Consider the following 24,763-nt stretch of genomic DNA (forward strand, 5'->3'; position numbering starts at 1 on the left):
TCTTCCATGAAGGCTAGATTTGTAAAGTGCACGACTAATAGTTGCCCTGTGGACAGATTCTCACACCTGAGGTGTGGATCTCTGGCCTTTTAAATGGCTAGGTCTATCCCTGCTTGATCAGGTTCATCCCCTCAGCAGAAATATAACTAGACAAGTAAACATTGCCTACAGCAGCTGGAGTTGTATATGCAAACCTGCCACCACTGTAAGCCTTAAGTCAGCAGCAGTAAAGGTTACTTTACATCTCCATACACACAGGGCGTTATAATAACATTGGGAACATTAGCTGTGTAAAGTCACATTAAAAACATGAGGTTTTTCAGTGTTTAGGAGCACTTTGCCACGTGGGCTTTTTTTATTTTAACCAAAATGTAAAAATTTATTTTTTGCTCAAAAAACCATCCAAAACCGCAGATTTGCCACTGTTTTAGCATTAGGGCGTTTTTACAGCTTAAAAAAAAAAAAAACCCCTCTAGAAACCCACTATTTCTTGGGTGTTTTTCCTGCCAAACACTGCTGATTACAGTCTGTGTGAATGGATTACATACTAGGGCATTTACTTGCTGTAGAAAAAAAAAAAACCCGCCAAAAACAGCAGCTGTAAAAACATCCACTGTACATGAAGGTAGCTCTTTCACTGGCAGAGCCATTTTTGGACACAGGCTTATAAAATCATTTTACACCTGAAGATTAGTTAAAACCCCTAAACAATTTGTGAATGTAGAGACCCTGGAATACACACACACACACACACACACACACACACACGGTTACTTTTTTTTTTTCCTTTTCATTCACTGGCCTGAAAAATGTGTGCAGCAACTAAAGTCAAGTCTGTGACCAGATCTGCATGTATACTTGTCTTGCTTGGAGTGCTTACCTCTTGTCCACTGTATTTGGGGAAAACCCCTGAAAAAAAACAAGAATTAGAAAATGGGAGACAAACAAGCACACTTCCAACCAAATCACAGTGCTTGATGCACAAGTGCAATTGTGTGGCACAGGGGAAGGGTTCCAGCACTATAAAAACAGTCACTTATAAAAGGTAACATGCAACATTATGTTGCTTTTCATCAGTATGCAATTTAAAAGAAACCTATCATAATTAGAGAGAGACAATGAAGCATAAACAGATTCATGAAAAGGACTCAAAATTAAAAAATTGGAGCCACTGTATCAGCATGACAGACAACTAGCATTGTCAGGGGCGGAAAGCAAGGACAGAAACTATTCTTCCAGTAGAAGTCATCTTTAAAATGTTCTATATAAATAGACGTTTATCTAGGGGCATTTATTTTACTAATACATGTTCTGTTCTTTTGTGCCAAGAAGATTAATAGGAGGTAACAGCCCATATAAAAACAACTTCTAAATGAAAAATAGAGGCCTTAATTAGATTGCAAAATATGTGGCATCATGGCCTGTCAACATGAGGATATACACACTTTCCATAGGAAGCAAAGCTTACCAGACCTCCAGACTTACTACATCTAATGAGGGGTCAAGTTTGGCCCAAAGCAGGCGCAGACCTTCCAAGTGCTTTCACAAAAGAAACCATACATGTATGCAGCCTGAATAATAAATCTGTACTTGTTTGTAGGAAAAAAAAAAAAAAAAAAAAAAAAAAAAAAAAAAAGACTAAAAAGGAACATCAAAACCAAAATAACATCCCATTTTCAGTTTATTTTAAACCAAAATTGGAGGCACAAAGAAGCACACACACAAAATGCATACGAATAAATTAACTCCAACCGAATTTCCGTGTGCAATATAGTTAAAACGGAATGGAAAAGAAGAATACTAAGCAGCCTGCATGTGCTCATGTTCAATAGAAAGCAGGAATCCATAATTATCCATCGGCTGAGCTAGATACCTATTACTGAATTTGCAAATTAGAAACCTAAGAATTTAAATTCTTTGCATTAGTCTGGCAAAGCTCAGGAGACACAACATTGGCTATTCCATGCTTCACTTATTGCATTTCAACTTCTGTGATATTTACAAAACCTGGTGTTGGAAGCTACAGCTGCCCTAGTATAAGATGACATGGTCCTGAAACTTAATCATTACATAATGGGGTATACCCAGCTGAAAGTTTATCAAGGGAGTGGAAAGTCAAGGTTTAACATTATGACAAGCTGTGGCACAATTCACCGTTTGTGTACAATAGTTGAAGAATTATAGACAGCTAATCACAATATGCATAGTTACAACAGTCCCTGGATTGACCTGTCAGTAAAGAAAAGTGGAACCAGCAATTTGTCTTCTACTGTTAAACAAGAAAGAATAAATTAAGGACCATATCATGAGTGACAACTAGAAAATGCTTAACTGACTTTGTAGAGAGTGGAGATGTATATTGTGTTTCCATAGGAAAGAGTCTACTACTAGATCATCCTATGAAGAGAACTGCATGCCTTAGAAGCCAGTGGGCGTTAGAATGTTCATGTCACGTGGTTTAAGGTTGTGGCCTCGGGAAATTTTCTTCTCTGCAGTAACTAATGGTGGCATTTCAATTTTTGGTGGTTTCAATGCAACAGGGTCATCAGCTATTCTGTTAGCTTGGGCTCGCATCAGTTCCATTGGAGTTGGTTTTTGAGCACCTTTGTAAGACTGGACTGTAAAGCCACCTGCAGAGAAAAAAAAAAAAAATAATCACACACATACATGTTAATGCATCTAGTAGTCCTGTTCTGAAAACATGCTATACACAATATAAAAGCAAAAAGATCCTATTGCATCAGAAGGCAGACAGCCTGCACAAACAAGTAGTCTGCATTGGGCAAACTCGTAATTAGCTCCCTATGGAGACAACAGCTCTGCCAGCTTCATTGAAAAACGATTGCATTCAGCCAGAAAAATCTATACCTGCAGATTGTTCCCTTGGGCAGACTTGGCCAGGGATCATTAGGGAAGGCTTACAGACATTCAATCTGATTTCACACTAACAAAATCGGGAAAGCATATTATCTGTAGGTGTCTTAATTTTTTTTTTATATCCCACATTTTCCTCTTAAACACTCACCTATGTGTGTGCAGCTGTCCCCCACTGGCTTTAAGATTAAAATTTGAGCAATTGCATGATCGTTCTCGGTCTTCACTGAGCAGAGAGCGATGAAAGTCAGTCACCAACTCTCTGCTCAGATCTCTGGCACCCATTGGAGCACCAGGTTGCATAGGGGACAGGAATGCCTGGCTCAGGCTCTCAGTGGCATATTAGGAGGCTGAGCCAGCCATTTGTCAGGCATTTGGGTGGACCCTGACCTTAAAGTCAGCACCGATCCAAAGTCTGGACCGGCTCTGTGACGTCAATAAACAGTGGGCTTTAGATGTCCAAGTAACACATGTAAAAAGGCCAAGAAGGAGTTTTACTTTTTTGTAATTTTTATATTGTACAGTACAGGCCACAAGGTTGAAATTCATAGACCCTAGGTTATAGGCTGGGACCTTCATATGAAGGGAGGTCATCCCCCAGGACAGCCCCTTTTAATACTACCCTGCAAATTTTGTTTTCTATTTTTTTTTTGCAAGCCTTACAGAATAGCACAGACGCAGATGGCAGAGTGGCCAGTGTCCCCTGCTGTATTTAAAGATATAAAAATTTACAGGAAAGTTAAAAATACTTTTAATACTTTTATCTTAGTACAGGGCAAAGGGTTGATCTTCACAGACCCTGGGTCGTCCTCAAGAAATAAATGAGAAGGATGGGCAACAAAGCAAACAGAACTGTGCCAACAAGGAGAGTCAACAGAACCAACGCTGCTGAGAGAATGTTATGCCTGAAAGCTGCATCTGCACAGGATTGGATATCCATGTGGCAGAACTTGGAAAAGGTATGACCTAAAGACCAGGTGGCAGCGTTAAAAGCTGGGCAACAAAGGCTTAAAAGATAAGTTCACCTTTGGTAACATACTGCATGTTGCATGCATTTTTGGGGTGAAACATGTTCCCAATGCTGTAGCCACAAAAATTCCTCCTCCCCCCCCCGACAGCAGCACAGGTAGAAGTTTCCTGTATAAGCTGTCAGTTTTTGACTAGAGCGTGGCCGTGTGGGGCACTGCCCACATGGCCGCATGAGAATGATCTACAATGAGCTAAAAGTCCTGCAATCAAAAATAATAAATGCACTTTACCTGCAAAATGTGCATGTATTATTTTTGGTCAAAAAGGTAAACTTAGTGCACAATGTTTTATCATTTGGTGTGCAAGCTCCTGTGGAATAGTCAGGGTGACGCTATCTTACTAGCTCATATATGGGGTCCAGGCTATGCCCATTACAGTGGACATACCCCCAAAAAGGAGTCTTCAGGAGCGGTGTTCCATAGGATGGACCAAGGCCCTGACCCTGTATAGTACCCTGCAGCTAGCTACATGCATTACACCAAGAGCAAAGCTGAGCCCCCGAGCAGGACCCAGTGCCCGAAGCCACATTACAGGCTGGCCATGGTGTGGAGTCCAGCATAGGCTCCCAAGGTTTTACCAATCCATATGCATAGCTTCTATTGCTATGTTAAAGAACATTGAAAAATTGATTGAAAAGGCCAAAGTGAAGTGATTTCTTCGTAAGAAAAAAGGAGGTCCATCACCTTAAGCCTCTGGCAAAAAGCAAGGACTCAAGGGTTATAGAGGGGATGGCCAGGGGGTGTCACCTCAAAAGCTTTGCTGGAGTCACTCACTCGAAAAAGCTTTGCAAGAGCCAATTATCAGAAGGTACCAGCCTCTAACCCAGCGTCTATGAATATCAAACCTGTATCCTGTACCATTAAGATATATTAAAACAAAATATTAGCAGCAGTTAGGCTGTAAATGCCAGATTAAAATTTACAATGATAATTTGGCTTTTCCAGTTAGTCCTTGCTCAAATCACTTCAATAAGTGTTGGAATCACCAGAAAACTGCACACATACAGCGCCACAAATGTTTATCAACAGTAACTCCTTAACATCAGGGGTATTCACTATAGAATTTTGCACAAGCTAGCGTCATTTTTAAGTTACTCCAACGTTACATATACAATAAATCAATCAAACTAGAATTAGTGTTCCTAAAATCAAGCAATCATTTTTGATGCCACTATTACCAGAGCTCCATGAATGTAAAAACAAAATTCAGCAGAACTGAACTGACAAATGCTGGTTTTGCTGCATGTACCAAATTGCAATATTATGCCACCACTTTATTGCAGAGGACATCTTCGATCTTGCATCACTGCACATTATGAACTTCCATACTTCTGTAATTGGGCAGATGAGGATGTGAACTACTGGTTACTTACAGGCAAAAGGCACACAGTAAAGCAAGGTTAGGACAAGATGGATAGGGACTGGCTACTACAGGTACTGCATCAGACACGTTGCTTTTTGCACTGCTGAATTGTGGAGAGGCAAACATTTTTGATGTGGTAGTTCAGTTAGCCAGAGAACATACAGTACTTTCCAAAAGCAGTTGAAAAGCGTAATCATACTATTTTGCTACAAATCGAAGAAAATACTAGGAAAAGGAGGGGAATTGAAGAATGGACGAACCTGTGGCTTTCACCTTGCACAGAGGAATTGGCATTTGAATTTCTTACCTGGATCTGTGGTTGACTTTTGTACTGCACGAGGAGCAAACATGCTCCATTTGTCTGTGTCTGTACCCTGAAGCTCACCAGATGGGAGGGAGGTAGTGGATCCCTGACTAAACCACGATCTGTAGACAAACAGGTCAAATAACTTGTAAAGAATGCATGTTAAAACACCGACATTTAATACTGATACTTCCATACCAGCAGGAACAAAGATTAAAGAATGAATGCTTATTTGGTACCGATACTTTCTCAGTAGCAGAAACCGAGATTTCAAGTGACCCTATTTATCAGGCATTTAAGTTTAGCCACTTAAATTGTTACTAAACCCAGGACCCTGCATTTACTATTTTCAGTATTCCACAGTACAGAACATGGAAATGCAATTCATTTAGTAAATATAAACTGCTAAATACTGTCGTTAGCATTATATAGCAGTCTTGTGACTTCTATCAGTGTCCGGTCAAGCACTTATGTAGAGGGAGTTTTCAGTCTCCTCTGACTGCCCTATGAGGCTGCATGACCCCAGTCTGAACACACACACACCTCTCTGTACTATGGCAAATTGATTTTAAAACCGTAAAAGAATGGGAGGATCAGAGAAGACAGTATCAAACAGCCTTTTTACACAATGCAGAGGATTAGCCCCTTTAGGTTCCACAGTGAGTATAACAAGCATGCTTTACTGTGTATAAAGACTGATTTTACTGTTGTGAGTCTATTAACACATTAAGCTCTGGAAGTTTTTACCCCTTTTCATGACCAGGGCATTTTTTGCTATTCGGTACTGTGCTACTTTATCTGGCAATTGCACAGTCATGCAACTTTTTGACTCAGTCATGAAATTTCACACAAAATACAGCTTTCATTTGGTGGTATTTGATTCCCACTGGGCTTTATTTTGTATTATATAGAAAAAAAAAAAAAAAAAATCACTGAGCATTTTGCAAAAAAAAAAAAAAAAATGATCCTAATTTTTACCTTTTTTTAAATGTATTTTGATACGTCTTTGGTAAATAAAAAAAATTCCAATAAGAGCAGTTATTGAGTCTACAAATTATAGTATAAACTAATATATATAAAATTTGGGTTTTTTTTATACTAGTGCAACGGACAATCTAGCACCGACACTAGGTAGGACATCACCAGTGACACGAATACTGATCATTTATAATACTATACAATGTACTAATCACACTAGCTAGGAAGGAGTTAACATCTAAAAGCAATCAGTGTGTAATGTGTGCTGCTTTTACTAAGATGTACTGTTTTAAAGCAAGGAGAAAAAAAAAAAAAAAAAACCACCACATAGCCACTTCTCTGCATTAGAAAGCACAGGGGCTCTGTATGGTTTTTCACTAAGCCAATCAGCAGATCCAGGTCATAAATCACTGGCCATGTACAGTTGTTTTTCCCCTTAGTTCAACCACCAGGTGAACACACACAAAACACACAGGTTGCAGGGATGTTTCCCACTGTGCTATTGTACTTGGGGACTCCTTCCTCCCCATCCCACCAACACACAGATCAACACTGCAGTGACTGATTGAATGCTGGTTCCCCAGGACTGTTACACCAGCTTCTGTTGAACAGAGGGGAACACATACATTGAATTTTGAGGTTTGCACACACGGATTAAGGCTAGCCATAAATTGATGTATGTTGCATTCAGCCAGCCAAAATAATGCTAAAATTGAAGTGATAAAATATCACAAAAAATATTTAATGCATTAAAAAAAAAAAACAAAAAAAAAAAAAACACTTTAGTGAAATGACTACTTGAGATAAAATACTGCATGAACTAGTTTAACTAAAAAATTCATGCAATATTTATCTTTGTGAATTGACCCCACTGCCAGTCTCTTCTGCAAAACAGAGCCTCCATGCTCACAGTGAAAAACAGGTGAACTTTAGTTCCCTTTCAAAGCATCATACCACTTCTAGAACACCATTACTACCACAGTATGTACTGTATATGAGCATCACTACTAGCATGGCACTTGTCATTTCGCTAAACAAAATTCTATCCTAATGCTGCCGGGGAGCGATGTGAGCATGTATAGAAGTGGAGGAAGGGAAGCCGAGGTGGTGTGCATAGCAACTAACCTGCTTCAAGCTGTCGATGGGGTTACATAAAGTAACACCTACACCTTTTCTCATTTTAAAGCTTGTTTTATTTTTATTTTTTTTTAAAGATGTATAAAAAGACTAAATTTGTCAAGTGAGGTTTGCGTTACCTGCGCATTTGCTTTGGTGAAGAGCTTGGAGTGCTGCAAGGTGTGGACTGAGCAGATGAACTTTGCCTCTCTTCACTTGATTCTCCAGTTTGCATCTTTAGCTTCTGTCAGGGTGAAAGAAAATCTACCAATTACATCAAAGATTCAGACTACACAATAAGTCCGCATGTGAACTAATGTTGAATTGGAGGCCAGTTGACACATTATAAAACGATTCCTGTGTGAAAATGTTTTGGAATCTCTTAAACAGCATCTTATAAATAGCAAAAAGGCAACCTGAGACCTGAGTCAGCAATGCTATTAAATAGAAAACAGCAGACATGTGAAGGGCATGAAGTAAAATGTTACCAGCTCAGGCAAGCATTTTATGCAATATTTTAAATATATGGCCAATCCTAAATTTATACACAGCCCTTTTTTTTTTAATTTTATTAAGTATATAAAGCCTTTTTTTTACCAATCCACAAAGAACCTGAAAACCCTGTCTCTACAACAGCTGGACAATAGTCCCACATTGTTATACACTGCCAAAGCACAACATATCTATTCTTACAAAAAAATAAATAAATAAAAAAAAGGGCGCATTTTGAGCATCGTATCAAACAGACAAGGTTAAATACTATACCATACTAAGACTATGGCAATGAATGGTGCAGCACAAAATAGGCACCATTTATACTGATCTGTCACTACCCAAATCATGGAGGTAAAAGGTTTATATAACCATAATTAAAAAGCTCATACAAGTTGTTTCTGTAAAGGCGAAGCAAAGCAGCTTCACCCTGGCAAAAATCCTCGACCACACTGAAATGTTGGCGACAGTGGTTTATTAAAGCTGCACAAGAATGGGGGCCATGCAGCCTGAGGGATACATATTCCTCCAAACTATTTATGTAGTAGTATTGTAGACTAAACCACAATTCACATTCACAGAAAAAAAAAAAAAAAAAAAAACCAACAACAATCCAATGAGTGAACAAGGGTTGAATAAAATGACAGCTAGCCTAGCTTATGAATCTAAGCAATGACGCAACTAGGCTAAAGCCACCTGTACATGGATCGGCCACATTTTGATCTATGTATGGACAAGCTGGTTCTACCTCTCTACAACCACCCTGTGATTTTAACCCGATCAGTGCCACAAACTAAAGTCTGCAGCATTGATCCGGAAATCGGTCTGCTGTCACAATACAATAACTTAGCAGACGAAATTCCCCCATCCACACATTCAAGGGGGAAATCAGGTCTGCTGATTGAAAGAAGGATGATTAGTGCATGGGCTGCATGAGTGCACTACATAAAAATACAAAAAAAGACACAATCTGGGTGGCCAACACTCAGCCCTGCTTTTTTCTACAAATTGTAATAAAGTAGAAATACATGAACAAAATCAGCATTAGGTAATTACATGTACCTCCTCTGTAATGTCTTTCAAGAACATTACACAAAAAACTTTACATAAACTGCTATAGGCTACAACTGCACAAAGCAACCCAATTACTGTGTATTAGAATTCCTAGAAACAGTTACAATGGAAATAAATTGGCAAATGTTTGCAAACATTCCAATATCCAGACTAACAATAGTAGCCTACTATGCTTTGTGTATTGCCACACTAAACTATGAAAAATATTTAAAGTCCACTCTCTTAAAAAAAACTTTACATTTTCCAGGAAAACTAAACCATACATACTGCATAGCCAAAGTATCCTTTTTATGACATGCAACTATCCATCCTAAACCTCACCAGACACCCAATGCATTGAAAGCCAGCCTCAAACTGAAAATGAAAAGTAGATTTACTGAGTATTAGCAATCTCCCACCATTAAAAAAGTAGCTATATGAATATACAGCAAGAGCAAGGAGCAATCCTTAATAAATGCTTGGAAAAAAAAAACCCACACATCCTCCATAAAAAAAAAAAAAATGGATGTACCAAAATAAAAATGATTTTTCAATTCATCACACTGGCATATCAGCACAAGATCTATGTGCATGCTAGCCAAAAGAAAATCCACAAATCACCATAAGCTCAGCTAAAAATGTGAGGTTAACCATGCATTGCCCTTCTCATGGCTAGCATGGATATTACATCCATTGGAACTAGCCTGGGAGCCCCTGCTAACGTTTTCCCGTCCAGCACATCTATATCTATATATCTATCTCATTTACTTGGGCTAATAGTCTTCAATGATACAGTACCTGCACGATGGCACCCACTGGTGCCTAAAGTGAAAAGCAGGCCATCATCCACAGATTTAGTTTGTCATCTGTCAAAATATACACTTTTCTATGCCATGAACGTCTGTTTATGCCCAGAGAATAGCACATTTCTGAATGCAGCAATATGCATTAGGCTTAAAGTCTTAAGACACATATGTGCCCAAAATGTATCATCCACAATTAGCATCCAAAGAATAAAATTCCTCAAAGACCAAATATATATTGCCATATTAGTCCAAATGATGAAGATGGTGAAAAAAAAAAAGTACAAACCATGAATAGGTGTACTATTAGACATATAAAAATGTGCTCACTTTTCTGAAAGATCCCACACATTCATGCAAGTACAGTACATTAAAAGGCAGAATACATTTGAAGAGAAGATGGAGGGGGAAAAAAAACGGCAAGCAAAAGCAAAGCCCACATTTATCTCACAGCAGCACTACAGGTAAATACTAGAGGGCAGGGTATACAATCCAGGCAGGAGCATGGAAGGTAGTACAAGGGACAGAGGGCAAGGCACAAATCTTACATGCAGAGCCTCCGCCACGCGATGGTATTTGGACTCTTCAGTAGTGAGACCCTTGTGTGGAGTATAGCCAGCATCCCTGAGACCAGCCTGCTGTTCGAAGCGTTGAATGCTCTCTTGTGTATGTTCTGAAATGGAAGACATTTGCACACACAGCTTTCAAGCGGGTGCCATAGCTAGACTGACCGGAGCCATACTCCTCCATATTCACCCAGTCATTGCAAATAAACAATACAGGCAGACATAGTGGGCACAATGGAAATTAACACTGGAATGCTGATTACACAGGTATTGCTAATATGTTAATTCACATCTCTGGTTTAGGTTTGCTTTATCAACACTGCTGCATGTTAAAAAGAGAAAAAAAAAAAAAACCTGTCGCAGAGCATTTACAGATTCATATGCAGACAAGACTTTTTTCCCCATTCATTTCACCTAGACCATTTCTTTCACTGGTGATGTATGCTACTCAGTAACAGGGCATGGAGCTGACCAAGGACATCACCTTCATTCAGGTGAGTTTGTCTGGTGTTGGACGAGTCTCATGCTTATAAATGCTGTGACATAACACAAAAACAGCAAACAGGAGTCTACAGGTTTATAATCAAGTAAACCATTACGTGTGATATAAAAATATTGTTTCCCCCTATTCATAGAATAGAAAATACCTGGAGCTCCAACATCTCACATTCATTAAGGACACTGGAAACACTCAGTAGGTGTGAGGGCTACCTTGTAAATTGGAGTTATTTTATGTGGTAATCTTCAGGCAAAAGTGCTTTTCAAGGATTGGGTCTTACAAGAAAAAAAAAAAAAAAAAAAAAAAAAAAAAAAAAAAAAGGTGTTTAAATAAATATACTTCAATCTTTTCCCTAAAGAGTGTGTCAAGCCAAATATTTTATTTTGGCTAGCATGGGGGAAAAAAAAAAAAAAAAAAAAAAAAAAATGGGATCTACAAATCAGGATTTTTACTACTATTTGGGGCTCAGTTAGATTTTCCCTATGTTCCTGTCCTGGGGTTTTACCAGACAAAACATTTGCAACACTACTAAAGTTTTTTTTTTCGTGTTACCACAAGTTCCCCTCACTTCCTGTGTGATATAAATGTTGTCAGCAGGACAAAAAGGAAAGTTAAATCACTTTCACAGAGCCTTAATCCCTGGTCACACTGGGTGCGACTCGGCATGCAATTTGCATGCCATAAGACTTGCAAATCTCATGAAAAGTCACACCCTATTGTCCGCAATTACAGCAGTCATATCCATGCGGTTCTGACAGCACCGATTTCTAAAGTTATGCATGCACTACTTTTGGTGCTATTTTGCATGGACACCTGTGTCAGATGTCTTGCAAATCACACCTCAAATTGACATGTCATCCAACTTTGAAATCATGTGACTTCCCTGTAAGTCGCATGATTTCAAATTTGGGATTGGTGTGACGGGGGGAAGAGCAATTAAAAAAAACCTGACAAGTTTTATCCCTTTATTTTTCTGAAAACCAAAAAGATAAAAAAAACGCCTTTTATGTGCCCAGGCAGTAAGTCAGTACTGAGGTGTCCATATGGGGAATAAGTGCAGTTACCATTTCTGTTGCATTCTGTTAAAGGATAAGTTAACCTTTAGTGGCATATTACATCCATATTTAGCGTGTAACATTTTACTATGCAGCACCTTCCCCCCACTCCACACAGCAGGGATCCTCTTTCCCACAGACAGACCATGTCACATTTTAAAATAGAGACCTGTGAATAAATGAACTACAGATTCCCATCTGCCACAGTGGCAGACAGTTTGTATTCCTCAATTGTCTAGGAGGGTGTTGTTGACACTTTCACCAGTTTTCTAACAGAAAGCCCATACAGAAGGTATGGGTAAGAAAGCTGGAGGGAGAATGTGCAGAAGCCCGAAACGCACTCACAATCTACTGATAAGAGGTGAAATGCTCTATGCACGTTAGCATTTTTTTTTTCCCCAGAAAGATGACCTTACCCTTTAAATGTATTTTTATACATAACTAAGCAACATGATTATTTTGATAATCACATTTTGTAGTCTATAAATTGCTTTATTCTGTTTAAAAATAAATGCCTTTACTGTTTCCTACAAGTCCATTAATTTTCACTGTTAGAAGTTTACAAAACTAATAAAATTTGCCATTATAGTAGTGGTGTATAAAATGTGTGGTTTAGCCAACTAAAATACTTAAAAGCACTTGATATCCCAGCATGTAGGAAAAGAATGTCTGGATTCCAAACACAATTACTTTCAAAACTTCTGCTTCAGAGCGGTGCTGTATCTGGAGAGAATTTAGGTCTGTTTACTTGCTAAAAAAAAAAAAAATGATCTATCTATATATAGATATACATACATCACACTTTAAGCTGGCCATACATTAATCAGTTTGTTCAGCAAAAGAAGGAGGCGGCAGACACCCTCCCCCAGTGTCTTTGCATTCACAGATAAACCTGCATGCAGTGCTGATCAACTAGAAAATGTTCCAACAGGGCAGGGCAGAATAGATCAAGTGGATCAACACCCTGCTGAACCAGGCAAAATTCGATCTATGTATGGACAGCTTTTAGGGGCAAAAATATTAAGTTATAATTAAACCCAAAAATAAAAAAAAAAAAGATATACATACATACACACTAGATAGAGAAAATGTATATTTATATACATCTCTATTTTAGTAGCACTAATAGTAGTATAATAGAATGCGGGGCGCTCTCACCACCAATCCACTGATGTCGAGTGCACGCAGTTAGGGAACTTTACCCTTCTCTCCAAAGTGTAGAAAAAAGAAAAAAACAAAAAAGTTTGCCTTGTGATTTTGTGACCCACAGGATGTGATGTCACAGGAAATGCTTCAGTGCAGTTTAACTAGTGCTAATGCTAAAATGCGCATCAACACAAGTCAACACGCACTAGCACATGACTAAAATGCATGGAAATCTACATGAATTTTAGTGCAAACCAGTGTGAATTCACCCTTATTAAATTTCTTGCAAAATCCACAAAATTCAAGTCACGATTTATATATAGCAGTTTCTCAAGTAAAGCATTCAGAGTGAAACAAACATTCACACATTTAAATGGCAATTACATCCAGTAACATGTAACACCTGTGCATAAATCTTTCTACCAATTGGTATGAGAGGACAGCTCACACTGAGCAACATGAATGAAATTAATACAAAATGTTTACTTAATAATACATTGGAAACATTGCATCTCATTGCCTCCACCTAATCTATCCACACTTGTATAACACTTGTATAACTGCTATCCATTTACACTTCCCTGCATTTCAACTCAAACTAGGCAGGCCAGATGAATTATCTGTAAAACCAGCAGATAGGGGGTTCTGTTGTCATTAGGAATACAAGTGGTTGTATGAATGAGATAAGCACACAGATTGCAGATGACCAGGTATATAGAAAATAGACTTCTAAAATCCCATCCTTGATGTAGATAAAGAAAAAATAGGGGGGGGGGGGGGGGGTTACTGCTGCATCCAGGGAGGGCATAATTGATAAAAGATACTGTGCCTTTTTGGACTCATGCACACAGGACGTTTTAAAAATTCTCCTTTTGCCAGCAGCCTATTGGCAGAATAAAATGTCTGACACTTGTCAAAGTGTCCAGTGCTTTTACAAGCGTCAAGCACTTGGGTGCTAATTCATTTCATTGGCCAGATTAATAATGAACGCTGAAGTGCTAAAAACGCACCCAACGTTAACACGAGTCAAGATTTTTTTTTTGCCAAAATGCTACTGCCCCTGGATGCCCTGGCTCTGGGTTTTTTTCCCTGCTGGTAAACACTACTGCTACTAAACGTCTATGTGTGCACGGGCACCTAGGATAACAGAGGGTTGTTGGAAAGCAAAAATGCCTGGTGCCCCTAAAAATGGCTGCAAAAACACCCTGTGCGCATGAGGCCTTCTGACTGAGAAATTCCCTGTTACAACTGTATTATACAACCCCTGGCAAAAAGTATGGAATCACCTCGGAAAATGTTTAATTGTGGGTAAAACAAAAAACAAAAACTAATCAATTGCAACTATTTTTTGCAGATCAAAAAAGCATATGGAATCACTCAATTCTGAGGACAATATTATGGAATCACCATGTACTTTGCAGTTCTAAAACAAACATCTGCATCAGATTAAATCTGCTAAATTAGCCTGCAGAGAAAAAAAAAAAAAAGAAAAAAAAAAGTGCTTGCACACCTTGGTGAGCCGTTACACCAAGCTGATTGACATGAATCATGGCTCCAACAAGAGAGGTGCCAGTTGAAACAAAAGGACAGGATTATAAAACTTCAAGGTAAATAATCAGGGAATGTTGCAAAAGAGGTTGGCTGTTCCCAGTCAGTGGTGTCTAAAATCTGGACCAAGTACAAATCAAATGGGAAGGTTGTAAAAAGGGAAGTGTTCTGGTAGACCAAGGAAGACATCAAAGCGTCAAGATAGAAAACTTAAAGCAATATGCCTTGAAAACAGAAAATGCACAACAAAACAAATGAGGGACAAATGGGCAGAAACTGGAGTCAGTATCTGTGACCAAACTGTAAGACATCACCTAAAGGAAATGGTATTTACATACAGAAGAGCCAAAATGAAAAACCATCAGTAACACCTAAACAGAAAAAAAAAATAAAGCTTACAATGGGCTAAAGAAAAGCAATCATCAACTGTGGATGACTGGATGAAAGTGATATTCAGTGGTGATCACAAATCTGCATTGGGCAAGATGATGCTGCTGGAACTTTTGTTTGGTGCCCTTCCAATGAAATGTATAAAGATGATTGCCTGAAGAAAACATGCAAATTTCCACAATCATTGATGCTGTGGGGTTGCATGTCAAGTAAAGGTACGGGGGAAAGGACAGTCATTAAATCTTCAATAAATGCACAAGTTTATACTGAGATTTTGGACACTTTTCTTAATCCATCAATTGAAAGGATGTTTGGTGATGACATTTTTTGGTATGATAATGCATCTTGCAATAGGGCAAATGCAGTGAAAACCTTCCTTCAAGAAAGACATAGAATGTCAATGGCATGGCCTGCAAATAGTCCGAACCTCAATCCAAATTGAAAAATCGATGGCGGAAATTAAAGAGAATGGTCTATGACAAGGCTCCAACCTACAAAGCTGATCTGGCAACTGCAATAAGAGAAAGTTGGAGCCAGATTAATGAAGAATACTGTTTGTCAATGGTTGAATCCATGCTTCAGAGAATTCAAACTGTTATAAAAGCCAGAGGTGGTGCAACAAAAAGTACTAGTTGTGTACTGTAGTTTTGTTTTTCATGATTCCACAATATTCTCAGAATTGAATGACTCCATATTTTTCCTTTGCTTGATCTGCAAAAATTTTGCAACTGACTTTTTTTTTTCTTAGTGTTTCTTAAAACCAGAAGGTTGAAATGTTTAATGAAAATAGTTTTGATGCATGTCTGATTAGTTTGGTTTTTTTTTCTTTCTACACAATTAAACAATTGAATGATCATTTTCCAAGAGTGGCGATTCCATACTTTTTTCCAGGGGTTGCACACTTTACCTAAGGTTCACATTGATAGTGGCAGGGAGGGACTCCTTGTGCGCACCTCTTGCTATATTTGAATAAAATGATTTTCCCACTAGTAACCAAAAAATATGTCCTCTCTCAGGGACACCACAGAAGTTATATTGAAACTACATAAAATTGAGGTTACCAGATACATTCCTTTTGGTTACCTGGGATGTGGATAATCTCTATACATTGATTCAACACAGGGCAGGAATTGCTGCAACACAACAGTTGCTACAGAACAGTAAATATGTACTTTCCAGCCCAGATCAATTTTTTCTGGTCTTTATTACAGATTGTGCTTGAAAATAAACGCTATTTCAAGAAGGTACGTTCTTGCAATTCAGGGGATAGGTTGTGTTTCCCACCCCACACAATGCACTTATGGGTACGGTTGAACAAAATTATGTTTACATTAATGATTTCAGAAACCTTTTGCGATTTGGTTTCGCTTTACTGATGCATATGCATTGCGGGGAGGAGACTTTGTCCCTCACTAGGCTTGAGTTACAACTTAATCATATTGTGAAAGGCTTAAAAGTTGATAATGACAGAATATTTTTAGATGTAAGGGCTTACAAAAGAGGATGGACATTTAAAGAGATTTATATGTTAAGCCCACAGACAGCAACCAGTTGTGGTTACATTCGAGTTGTCACCCTCAGCCCAAGCTCACACTGATGTGGTGCAGAATCCACATCGGATTTTGTGCGATTTCTGCACAGCATCATAAATAGCACCCAGTTCATATGAACCACTGCAGGTGTGTATTTTAAGTGAAAGACACCCCGAAATCAGTTCGTAAAACGCAGTGCGATGTGCAGATTCGGATCACATGGGTGTGAATACTCCTGCAACTTTATTCTGCTGCGCAAAAAAAAACAAAACAAAAAAAAAAAAAAAAAAACACCACGTATGGCTCAAATTGCACTGCACATAAAATCACCTGTGATTTCCTCTGTGAACCACATGTGATGTGCCTGACCACATTAGTGTGAACCCGAGCTTATACAGTGTTCAACTCTATCCCTAGGAGTCAGATGGCTAGAGTGGCCAAGATAGTGAGTGATCCTGCATCAAGAGAAAAGCAGAGATGTTAAATGGATAGCAGAACTGGACACCATAAACCCAAAGGGTTAAACATTGATTGTGATTTGTTCCCATTTCTGTGAATTTTTTTAAGTAATCTTCCCATGTGACTTTTTTTTTTTACAGGTTGCACTGTGGATGGAGAATAAAGTGGAGACGCTGAGATGCAACGTTTCCATTGTATTTTAGTATAAATATTGTGTTCATTCATGTTGCTCAGTGTGAGCAGTCCTTTCATACAAATTGTTAGAAAGATTTGTGCACAGATGTTACATGTTACTGGATGCAATTAACATTTACCCCCCCCCCCCCCCCCGTTTACATATATGCAGCTGTGCCGGTCACGTTTTGCAAGGGCATGAGAGTCCATTTGAATGGACTCCTGTGCCCTGTGACAAGCAGGGAAGAAGTCCCTGCACTTCTGAAGACTCAGCCTATACGGGAACCTCAGTTCCCAGCATGGTTGTGTTTTCCAGTGTGGGCGGCGTGCCATTAGAACTAATGGCACCTGCCCATGGGTCCGCATTCCAGCTGCACGGATTTTCATGTGGATCCGCCTTAAATGTATGAATGTCAGTAGTTTCACTCATGCATGCTTTACTTGAAAGAGCATGAATGTTTTATATAAAATCACATGACATACATACATGGGAGGGGAAGAAAAAAAAAAAACAAAAAAAAAAAAAACCACACATTTTGTTACATGTTAGTAAACAGCAAACTCCATAAAATAAATCCCCATGTAATAAAGATGAACAATTGTAGCCAGTCATTAACAGGATTGAACAGGTGAAAGGGAGAAAAAAAAAAATATATATATATATATATATATATATATATATATATATATATATATATATATATATATATATATATATATATATATATATATATATATATATATATATATATATATATGATTGCAACCACCTTATACAAAAGCTGGTAATCTGCAATATAGAACATTTGTTTTGGGGTTTAAACCCCAAGCATCAAAGGACTGCACACAGTGCACTTTTAAAAGTATTGGGGGAAAAAAAAAACCCCCCACACAGCTTTGGCCATTCTTACGGGTCACAGGAGTGCACTTTTGCTCTACTGTGACCCAGACTCAGCCAACAGTGGGCTACATCCCCTGTCATCTGTCACACACTCTCAAGGTTCAGGAAGGATCCCAATTATATTGTCGGATCTGCCCAACTGACAGCTAGCTCTAGTTGAATCTAGCTATACCCTGCACTTCACCTGCCCAGTGCTGTGAGTACTGCAGGGGCAGAGCAGTGAACTGTGACTGATGCTACTGCTCTCCGCTCCCAGAAGAACCAAGTGATCAGCCATCACAGCTGCCGCAGATCAATGCTGCTGCATAAAAGAGAAGAGGGTTTTATATATATATATATATATATATATATATATATATATATATATATCCCCCAAACTCTTTTTTTCCAGTTACTTGATATCTGTCCAGAGGTGTTCAGAAACCTGAGCAGACTATCCAGATGTGTACTTGTTACCACAAATAGCAGAAATATATTGGGGCATGCTGAAGTCATTGTCACTGGGTCAGGTGATAACTGTCAGCAGCAGCTCTAAGCTGGCTACAAGGTTCTCAAAGCAAAGCCTCCTATCTGTACTGCTTTAGCTATGTTTCACAGAATCAAATAGCATATAAAAAGTTACTACATATGTAGAAAGATGGGATGTCTTATGCAAGGTAACCGATGCCTGCACCCTGGGCAAATCATTGACATGTGATGCTTCACAGATTACATGCAAGTGGGCGCGATTAGATGCAAAAGGCCACTGCTTTCTGCCTACTCACAGCTAATCTTGGGAACCCCTGCTGGTGTTCTCACATCTAAATTGCAGGCAGGGTGCATTCACAGGTGTGCACCATTAAGCAATCTAAGGAATAAGGTACAGCAACTCAAAAGTTGACTTTAAATTAGTAAAGAAGTTGACATCAAAGGAGGAGGCTAATGGAGTAAATATGCACAAAAGTAGCAGCTATTCAAAAAGCCTCAGCTAACAGCTCTGCAAACAAAGCTGAGCCAAACTGTCTACTCAGCACATCCCAGATAATGTTATCAGAATGAAAGGCAAAACATCTGCAACCAGGTTAAAATGCATTAAAAAAAGTAAACACAGAACATATGTCAAAACAAAAAATAATGCATAAATAGTGGAAAGACTTTTTTGTAGTTGCCCCAACTCTTATATATCTATATAGAAGAACTTCTGCTGACAAATCTAGGACCACGGAGAAGCAGCTGTATACTTGGTCTTATTCCTAGATTTAAAAAAACAAAAAAACAAAAAAAAAAAAAACACCCACATGGGCCACCAGTGTTTGAACACTGGAAAAGTGCTGAATAGAGACAGCTAGAAGGAGTTACTGTGAGCAACACTGCCAGCTCTATTGAACACCGATTATCTAAAACTAGACCCTACCAATGACATTTGCCATTAAAAATATCAATTGACTTGTACATTACAAATTACTGGTCCAAATGAGGAAACATTAGACATCCTTACTTGTCAAAAGGGAGTTCATGATGACAGAAGTTGCTTTAGCCTTCACCACAGGTGCCTTTTCAACAGAAGAGGAATGGGGCAGGGCAGGTGGGGGCATACTGTTATCCCCATCCTCAACCTGCTCAGGACAGAAGAATGCACGGGAAGAGAGAGTGGGAATGACATTATGATGGGAAGGGAGGGGAAAATATAAAATAAATTAAATGTTAAGTACAAGGCTTCATATTCACTAGAAGAGAATCTGTAGGTGTATTTCCCCTTTTGCAGCCAAATGAGAAACTCCCCACTATAGGTTTATGTTCATTCATCTACAAATAATTAAAACATACGTATTTCTTACCTTTCTAGTGGTTTCTTTGGAGGAGGGGGTTTAGTCATAGGGCTCTACAGGCAGCTGCTACTGCTTAGGATAGATGGAAACATACAGATAAGGGACTTAACCCCACAAACACACTGTAGCTGCTGACGTTTAATAAAAACACACACCTCACCTGTCCCAGGGTCCAGCGATGTGCTCACCCATGCCATCCCTTCTCTGCCTCTTCACTTCCTGGCATCACAACCATGGGAACCAGGCTGCGCCAGCTTGTGGCTTCACAACCTGGTGACCACTGCGCATGCACGAGTTGTGCAGCGCACGCTCATTGGTCCGGCAGTCTACTGGGACATATGAAGGTTCCCAGAAGAGTGCGGGAGGAAGGAGGTGGCTGAACTTCTGGTTCACTTCGCCAGCGAACTGAGCCAGAAGTGGGAGCGGTTACCTGTCAGACAGGTATCCGCTCCCCCTTCCCCAAAAGGTGCCAAATATGGCAGTGGAACTCTGCTTTAAAGTGCATTAACCAACTGTACTATCCAAGCCTTGAAATCTTTAAGCCTTTAAAGGGCAGAAATTTATACATCTAGTTTACAAATGATAATGTAGATATGTCAGCACAGACCAGATTGTGTAAATTATGGTAAACTACCCAACACCCTCCTTAAGATTACACAGAAGAGGAAGACCGGTAGGATTAAGTAAAATAAAAATTGTTGCTTAAATTGGGTACACACTAAAAGTTTGTTTTTTTTCCCTCTCGTTCAACCCAGCAGACTGATCGGAAAAATAAATTGCTGTACTAAAACACAAGTAAGGTTAGTGCAGGGCTCTCCGCCGCTGTGCCTTTAGGTTTGGACAGGGGAACTCCCTGCCCTGTCAGAAAACACTGCGCTGGCAGCCATTGGCAGTTGTATACAAGGACAGAAAGTTAGCCAGTTCCTGCTGAACCAACCAATTTTGGGCGATTTTCCATGTACACAAGTTTTAACCTTTAACTTTTGCTATGTGAATGAGAACAAGAAATATTAAGTAGGCAATACCCTAAATTGGCTGCAAAATTGGAAATACACTCTAAAAATTCCACCAACATAACCAAATGTATACATAAGCCAAAATTATCCGTTTTAGAAGACAGACCCACCACTAAATGAATCACTTTAATCACAGCTGGCTACAAAATTACCACAAATTCTGTGCGTTACAAGTCACAAACTAAAGCTCCTAAAAGCTGGCTCTATGCAGCATACCTTGGACAGCTTCTGGTATTTACGTTCTGGGATTACAGGTTTTCTCCATAAGGTGTTAGTACACATGTCCGATGGTGGTGGAGTCATCGGCGCTGTATCTTCCAGAGCATCATCATAGCTGAAAGCCCGACGGTGCATCCCGATGGGCAGGGACATTTTTCCTAGAAGCCCACTGGAGCCGTGCTCAATGGCTGAGGACAAAGAGTCCACTACTTACTACACAATTAAGAAATATTCTTGCGCACACTAAAACAGACAATAGGCTCCAAAAAAAAAAAAAAAAAAAAAAAAAAGGGCTACATACAAAATTGCTGAAAAATATGTCCTAGATCTTACAGCTAGTCACACAAGCCATAAGTGACAATACTACAGACAGTGCTAGTAGGGTGGTGACACCACCCCAAATCCAGTGGTCCAAGCAGATTTCTGCACTGCTGAGATCTCCCTATGTGGTGTATGTGCTTAAAAAGACCTATACACCCATACAAAGCATATGGAGGCTTCCAATGTACATAATTAGTATTAATGCTACAAAAAAAAAAAAAAAAAAAAACCACTGTTACACAGTAACTCAAAAAGGAAAAGTAAATACCTAGGCACAGATCTGCGTAGTTTTATAGCACAAGGCAAACAAACAGCACAGCTAAAAAGTAATAGATTTACTTTTAATTACTGATGAGTCATGTGTCTGGTTGTCAGTTGTATTAAATGTTGGTCATACCTTTCCTGTTTCTAAGACTTCTGTTAAAGCATTAGATGTAGTTTATGGTCTATAAATGTAGACAATTTGTGTTTATCTGCAGGTGTCATAACCATTACTAAATGTAACAAAAGCTCAACTTACTAAATATTGAGAACTATTAACAAATCCCAAATATTTCAAAACGTTCCTCTACAGGATTGCCAGTGGCCATTCCCATCAGCCCACCATTACTACCAAAAGGCACACTCCAAATTGAACACAGAAGGTATTGAAGCCGTTTAATGTTAAAAACACATTCTATTGCCGTTTATATAATAATGTTTCTCCTCTGAGCTTCCTCATACTGCCTCTACCCATCCCCCAGCCATTTTGTGCAACTCCAGGTATGAGGGTGCCCTCTGTGCCTGAAAGGACTAATAGAGTACCGCTGGAGTGTTCACTATATGCACATGCCTGGTTAGAACTTTAATCTTTCATGTAGCCACTCCCTGCACTACACATACAGGCAAAGTGAGAGGGACACTGAACCCAAACCACTCCTCCCCTCTTCAACAATGGCAAATGACAGAAGCTCCAAAGTCAGCGTAGATTTGGTTCTCTGCCACGCTTGGTAACAGTTGCATATAAGGCCCCTTTCACATGAGCGGACCGATCAGGTCCGCCTGTCCGTTTTTCATGCTCCATTGCTCTGTATTGAGTGGCAGGTGTAAAGGCAAGTGTCCGTTTACATCCAATCATGTCCACAACAGACAGAATGGGTCCCTCAGGCTGATCGGATGACAGAGGGAAACGCACAGATGGTACGACACCCCATAGAGGACAGCGGGCAGATCCCCCACTGAGCAAGCGGATCCACTGACAGGTCCACCTCATGTGGGCCTTAGATTGTAGTTCTAAACATATTAAGGAAAATATATAAATAAAAATAAACAGATTTCAAAATAGATTTAAAAGCACAAATAACTCACAAGTATTCTTGTTAAAATGGCTTAATAGGAAAGGGTTAATTAGCTTAATTATTCCTCAGTAAAACTGGATTGGACCTTCACATGCTAGATTAGAACCTCCCTTCATTGAGGAGAGCCACATTTAAGAGTTCATTTACCAGGTACATCAGGTTGTCTTGATGCCATTATTGTGGACAATGATGCTGCCTTTTTTTCTATGACAGTCCAGAAAATATTTTCTGTTACCTGGTGAAAACAAACATCTGTTTATCACTCCAACAAACATTCATGAGAGATGTAAACAAGGCCCAATCAATCCCATCCAGTTGTAATCACATTTGCTATTTGTGTAATTAGTAAGTCAGCACTCTGCAACCAGCTATATGAGCACTGTGCATTTCAAATCACAATGAAAACCAGCTTACCAGGCCACACTGTTCCTTGGATTATGAGAAATGAGAGGAGCCACAATGGAACATAGTGCAAAGAAATCAGAAACCCTGAAAAGAGCCCTGGAGTGGTCCATGCAGAGTACCTGAAGATTAAGCAGAGAAAACAGTAATGAAAGTAATGTTCAGTCTAACTTGTTAGAAAAACTATGGTTACATTGTACGTACAGGAAAAAAACAAATGTATATGTTGTGCATGCAAACGCTAGGAAGCCTTGATGTCATACTAATCCAGCGACTAATACTAATGACCTCATACTAGCATTCAGATTTAGTGCACCAGCTTCATTTGCTGCATGCTACTTGTAGGTCATGGACCCAAACAAAACTAAAACCAGGAACAGCAAGGCAAGTGGCATTTTCAGAATGAGATCAGCACTTGGCAGCCCACAGATTTTTCTCAGTACAGGTTTCCTTTAACATAATACAGGATTGGACAGGGAACCAGAATGCCTGCAACTTTCTATAAGTTTTTCACTACAGTCAATCTGGCTATGGACTGCTCTGGCTGCACCCCCAAATGCACAGTAAGGCCTCATTCAAATACTGTCACACTGCATCAGAGGCCAAGTTCACCTTTTAGGGCCAGTTCACACTACATGCGTTTCAATAGCTTTTTTTCTCCATCCAAAAATACAGAAAGTAAGTTATCTCCTAGATTGTAAGCTCCAAGGAGCAGGGCCCTCCTATCCCTTGTGTATTGAACTGTATTGTCTCCCGTTATATTGTAAAGTGCTGAGCAAACTGTTGGCGCTATATAAATCCTGTATAATAATAATAAGGTTGGTAGTGTCATAGTTCACATCAGTGCCTGCAGTTCCATGCTGCATTCTTTTTCTGAATAGAACTGTACCGGAATGCGGTAAACTGCACCAAAAATGCACGTCCCTATTTAAACTAAATAAAAAGAGGCGGAAAAATGAACTGGAATGCATCAAAAACGCACTGAAAAGCATAAAAAATGCCGGAATGCATCACGAAACGTATCTGGACTGAGTTTCTATAGTGTGAACCTGCCTTTAAACAAAATATAAAATGCATATATTTTTGCAGGAAAAAACAAAACAAAAAAAAAAAAAGACAAAGTATTGCACCCACAATCCATGGATCATTGGTGTAGTAAGGCTCCTGAAGACATGTCCTCCAGCTTTCTTTTTTCCCATTCCTCTGTATCGGCTTTCGGTTAGAAAAATTAAGGTGTCAATGGACTATGAGTGCCGATTAGTGCAATTAGTCCCACTAAACTACAAGTCAGTCTGCCACATAGGCAGATGGCACTGGTAATTTATTTATTCGCAGATCGCTAACCGATTTTAACTGAGGGCAGTTGCAGGAAATACTGA

General features: G+C 39.2%; 1 protein-coding gene across 2 annotated transcripts in view; it reads right to left on the reverse strand.

The window, feature by feature from the left end:
- Positions 1-1,663: 1,663 nt before the first annotated feature.
- Positions 1,664-24,763, reverse strand: part of KIAA1191 (KIAA1191 ortholog) — a 31,058-nt gene continuing 7,958 nt past the window's right edge. The window contains exons 2-9 of one of the 2 annotated variants that reach the window (XM_089671116.1): positions 23,397-23,506; positions 23,130-23,217; positions 21,322-21,512; positions 19,759-19,876; positions 10,560-10,684; positions 7,804-7,907; positions 5,573-5,691; positions 1,664-2,630 (exon numbers count right to left, since the gene is read on the reverse strand). In XM_089671116.1, coding sequence (XP_089527242.1) covers positions 2,419-2,630; positions 5,573-5,691; positions 7,804-7,907; positions 10,560-10,684; positions 19,759-19,876; positions 21,322-21,512; positions 23,130-23,157 — 897 coding nt within the window. In that variant the 5' untranslated portion in view covers positions 23,158-23,217; positions 23,397-23,506 and the 3' untranslated portion in view covers positions 1,664-2,418. The remainder of the gene's footprint in view (positions 2,631-5,572; positions 5,692-7,803; positions 7,908-10,559; positions 10,685-19,758; positions 19,877-21,321; positions 21,513-23,129; positions 23,218-23,396; positions 23,507-24,763) is intronic. The other variant, XM_089671117.1, reaches the window with a different exon arrangement.

This window comes from Staurois parvus, unplaced genomic scaffold (assembly GCF_062004578.1).
Source record: "Staurois parvus isolate SC_StPar_1 unplaced genomic scaffold, SC_StPar_1.0 ptg000099l, whole genome shotgun sequence".
Lineage (NCBI taxonomy): Eukaryota > Metazoa > Chordata > Amphibia > Anura > Ranidae > Staurois > Staurois parvus.